The sequence below is a fragment of the Galeopterus variegatus genome, unplaced genomic scaffold, assembly GCF_000696425.1.
Source record: "Galeopterus variegatus unplaced genomic scaffold, G_variegatus-3.0.2 Scaffold692, whole genome shotgun sequence".
In the NCBI taxonomy this organism is placed as follows: Eukaryota; Metazoa; Chordata; class Mammalia; order Dermoptera; family Cynocephalidae; genus Galeopterus; species Galeopterus variegatus.
The window spans coordinates 423,252-425,989 of record NW_007726803.1 but is presented as its reverse complement, the minus strand read 5'-3'; the positions used below and the strand labels follow the sequence as shown (position 1 = coordinate 425,989).

The 2,738-nt window shown below is 48.3% G+C and overlaps 1 protein-coding gene across 1 annotated transcript in view; it reads right to left on the bottom strand.

The window, feature by feature from the left end:
- LOC103589499 (SH3 and PX domain-containing protein 2A-like) overlaps positions 1-2,738 on the bottom strand; it is a 142,987-nt gene that overhangs the window by 14,301 nt on the left and 125,948 nt on the right. The window contains exon 4 of the mRNA XM_008571502.1: positions 1,025-1,101. Within this exon, the coding sequence (XP_008569724.1) occupies positions 1,025-1,101 (77 nt within the window). The remainder of the gene's footprint in view (positions 1-1,024; positions 1,102-2,738) is intronic.

Sequence of the window (2,738 nt, the reverse complement as noted above, 5' to 3'; positions counted from 1 at the left end):
AAAAAAAAAAAAGAAATTCTATCTCTATTAAAGCAAGTGGTGCCCTGTAGTAACACCCAATTATTTAATGTTTGCTTTTCCATTTATTTGGTTGTTATTATTTTTTATTTGCTTTTAATAAAGCTTTTTTATTTGCTGTTTATTTAATACAAATTATTTGCCCTTGTAATCATAACAAAAAGCATCTACTGAACACTTCCTCTGAGCCAGACACTGTGCTGCTGCCTACGTGTGGCTGTTCATTCCATCCTCACGACCACCCTCTGCGGAGGTAACTAGTCTCCTCCCTATCATACAGATGTGGAAACTGAGGCTCAGAGAAGTGAAGTAACTTGCCCAAGTTCATGAAGCTAGTCAGAGGTTCAAACCCAGGCAGTCTAGCCGTCCAAAGGCCACGTGTCAAGGACACTTCCTCACGGAAGGGGTCCTAGGCCCTAACCAAAGCAGAAAGACAAATGTGCCCAGGATCACGACATTGCTGTCACTCTCCTGTCTGCAATTTGGCATTGGCTATTTCAATGTGTGTTGTGTGTTGCGTGTGTGTGTGTGTGTGTGTGTGTGTGTGTGAGCATTTGCATCTATAGATGAGTACGTGAACATTCGCATCTGTCAAGATTTATGTGATAAACAAAGCATATTGCAGATGCTATTGAACCTACACCTGATTCCAACAACATCCCAGGAGGAATTCAAAGAAACTGTTCTCCTATATCCAACAAAATGCCATATACACAGTCGCTTCAGCAGAAGCCTCCTTAACTCAGCTCCCAAGCCAGTGGAAGTGATTTAAAACAGTGTTTTTATAAACATGGACATGTCCCAAAAGGAACAGAGGCTTAGCTGTGAACCTGAGGCCCTTAGGCCCCAGAGGGTGGCCCAGCCCAGGTTGACCCCTCTCCAAGGGCCACCCACACCCACCCCTCTGGCCAGGAAACACCAGGAGGGTTTTGTACAGACTGTCTTCCTTCACAGAGGGACAGACTCACAGTCAGATGGATCACCCCCACCCCCAGCACCCCCTTACCCGGCAGTACTCGTCGATGGGCTTCAGCCTCTTCACAGCCACGTCTCGGATGTGGCTTCTCCGGAAGAGGATCTTGCCTGGAAGAGAGAAGCTCATGAATCAGGTGATTCTGGCTAAAGCTGCCATAGGGACCCTCTCATTCCCTTTTCTCTTGGCTTCCCAGCAACTTAGCCCTCACCACCTGCCACCACCTGTGCCTGCTGTCAAGAAAACAAGAGAGGAGCGGTCACCTCTTCTCGGGGGCAGGAGGTGCCCAAGGCTGAGGGCCCAGGGCCTTTCCGGCGGATGAGGAGCCCTGGAGGCTGCCATCTTGGACTTCTATGAACAACTTGGCCAAGTCACCTTGTCTGGGTCTAATGACAGGATCAATGCCCCAACGTGGGTGCGGCTCTCAAGTGACCTTGCAAATAAACACAAAGTATGGCCCAACCCGTATGCTATTGTTTTGTTTTCAGGCCCATCCCTCCTTGAGTAATGACATTCATTCTTGTCAGCCAGGCAGGAATTCCTATTCTTAGTTAAGGTGGGTGGCTATGTCCAGGGCAGGCACAAGCCCATAATGAGGGAAGCATGGCTGCCCCGGCCTGGCAGTTCCCCGGCCTCTCTGTGCACAGCCTTCAGCCATACGGACCGCTGCCAGCTGGGCTGGGACACCCCTCTATAGGTATGGGCAAGGCTTACAGGAAATGCCAGCCCTGCAGACCTTCCCAGCAGTCTCTTTTGAGCTGGCCACATTCACTCATAACACATACGTCAATGCATAGTCTCTTTGTAGTCTGTTAAGTGTAGAATATGAACTCCTTAGTCTGACATTCAAGGCCTTACACAACTGATGCTTCTGTACCTGGTGGCTGTCAATGTCCAGGGCCAATGCCTCCTTTCGGAAGGCCTTCCTTGGCTGGCTGAGCTGGGAGTAATCTCCCTCTTTCTAAACATCCACAACACAATGTACATTCCTAGGGTACCGGCCATATTCCACCTGTGTTACAGCATTTGTGACTCATCTTAGGGCCCGTGGAGCCCAGCACATGATGAAGTGCTCACCCATATCAATATCAGGCGTCTGCTGTCAGCCCAGTCCATCTGATTTCCCTCTGGAAAAGGCCGCTTCTATTCCCAGTCCTTGTGGTGCCACGGGGACCAAGGATAGGCAACAAGGATAGGCATGAGGCAGCCTAGTCAACCAGTCACAGTGACTGGCTCAGGGACAGGCAGATGCGGGCCAAGGTCAGACCTGAGACTTCTTTCTCCTTCAGTTGCTAGGTTGGCAGGATGCAAGCCTGGTGCCCCGAGTGGCCAATTTTATTACTGCCTGAGAAGAAAACAAACTGCCTGGCACAAGGTAAGGTGCTCAATAGATGCTTCGTGAATGATTGAAAAGCAGAGTCAGGAGATGATGAGAGACAGTTTCCTTTGACATAATTTCAGCAGCTGGATATAACTGTTCCCGAAGCTAGGGTCTACCTGGTTACTTTTTATGTGTGTAAAACAATAAAATTCTCTTTTTAAAATTTAAATTAGTTGGAGATAGATTTTCATTACTTGCATTAAAGGGGTCTTAATGAAGATTTTTGGCAGCTGGCCTGTATAGGGATCAAACCCTGGACCTTGGTGTTATCAGCACCACACTCTTACCAATTGAGCTAACCAGCCAGCCCAAAGGGGTCTTAATTAAGATAATTTCCAATGTACGTGAGCAAATACGTAGACTGTA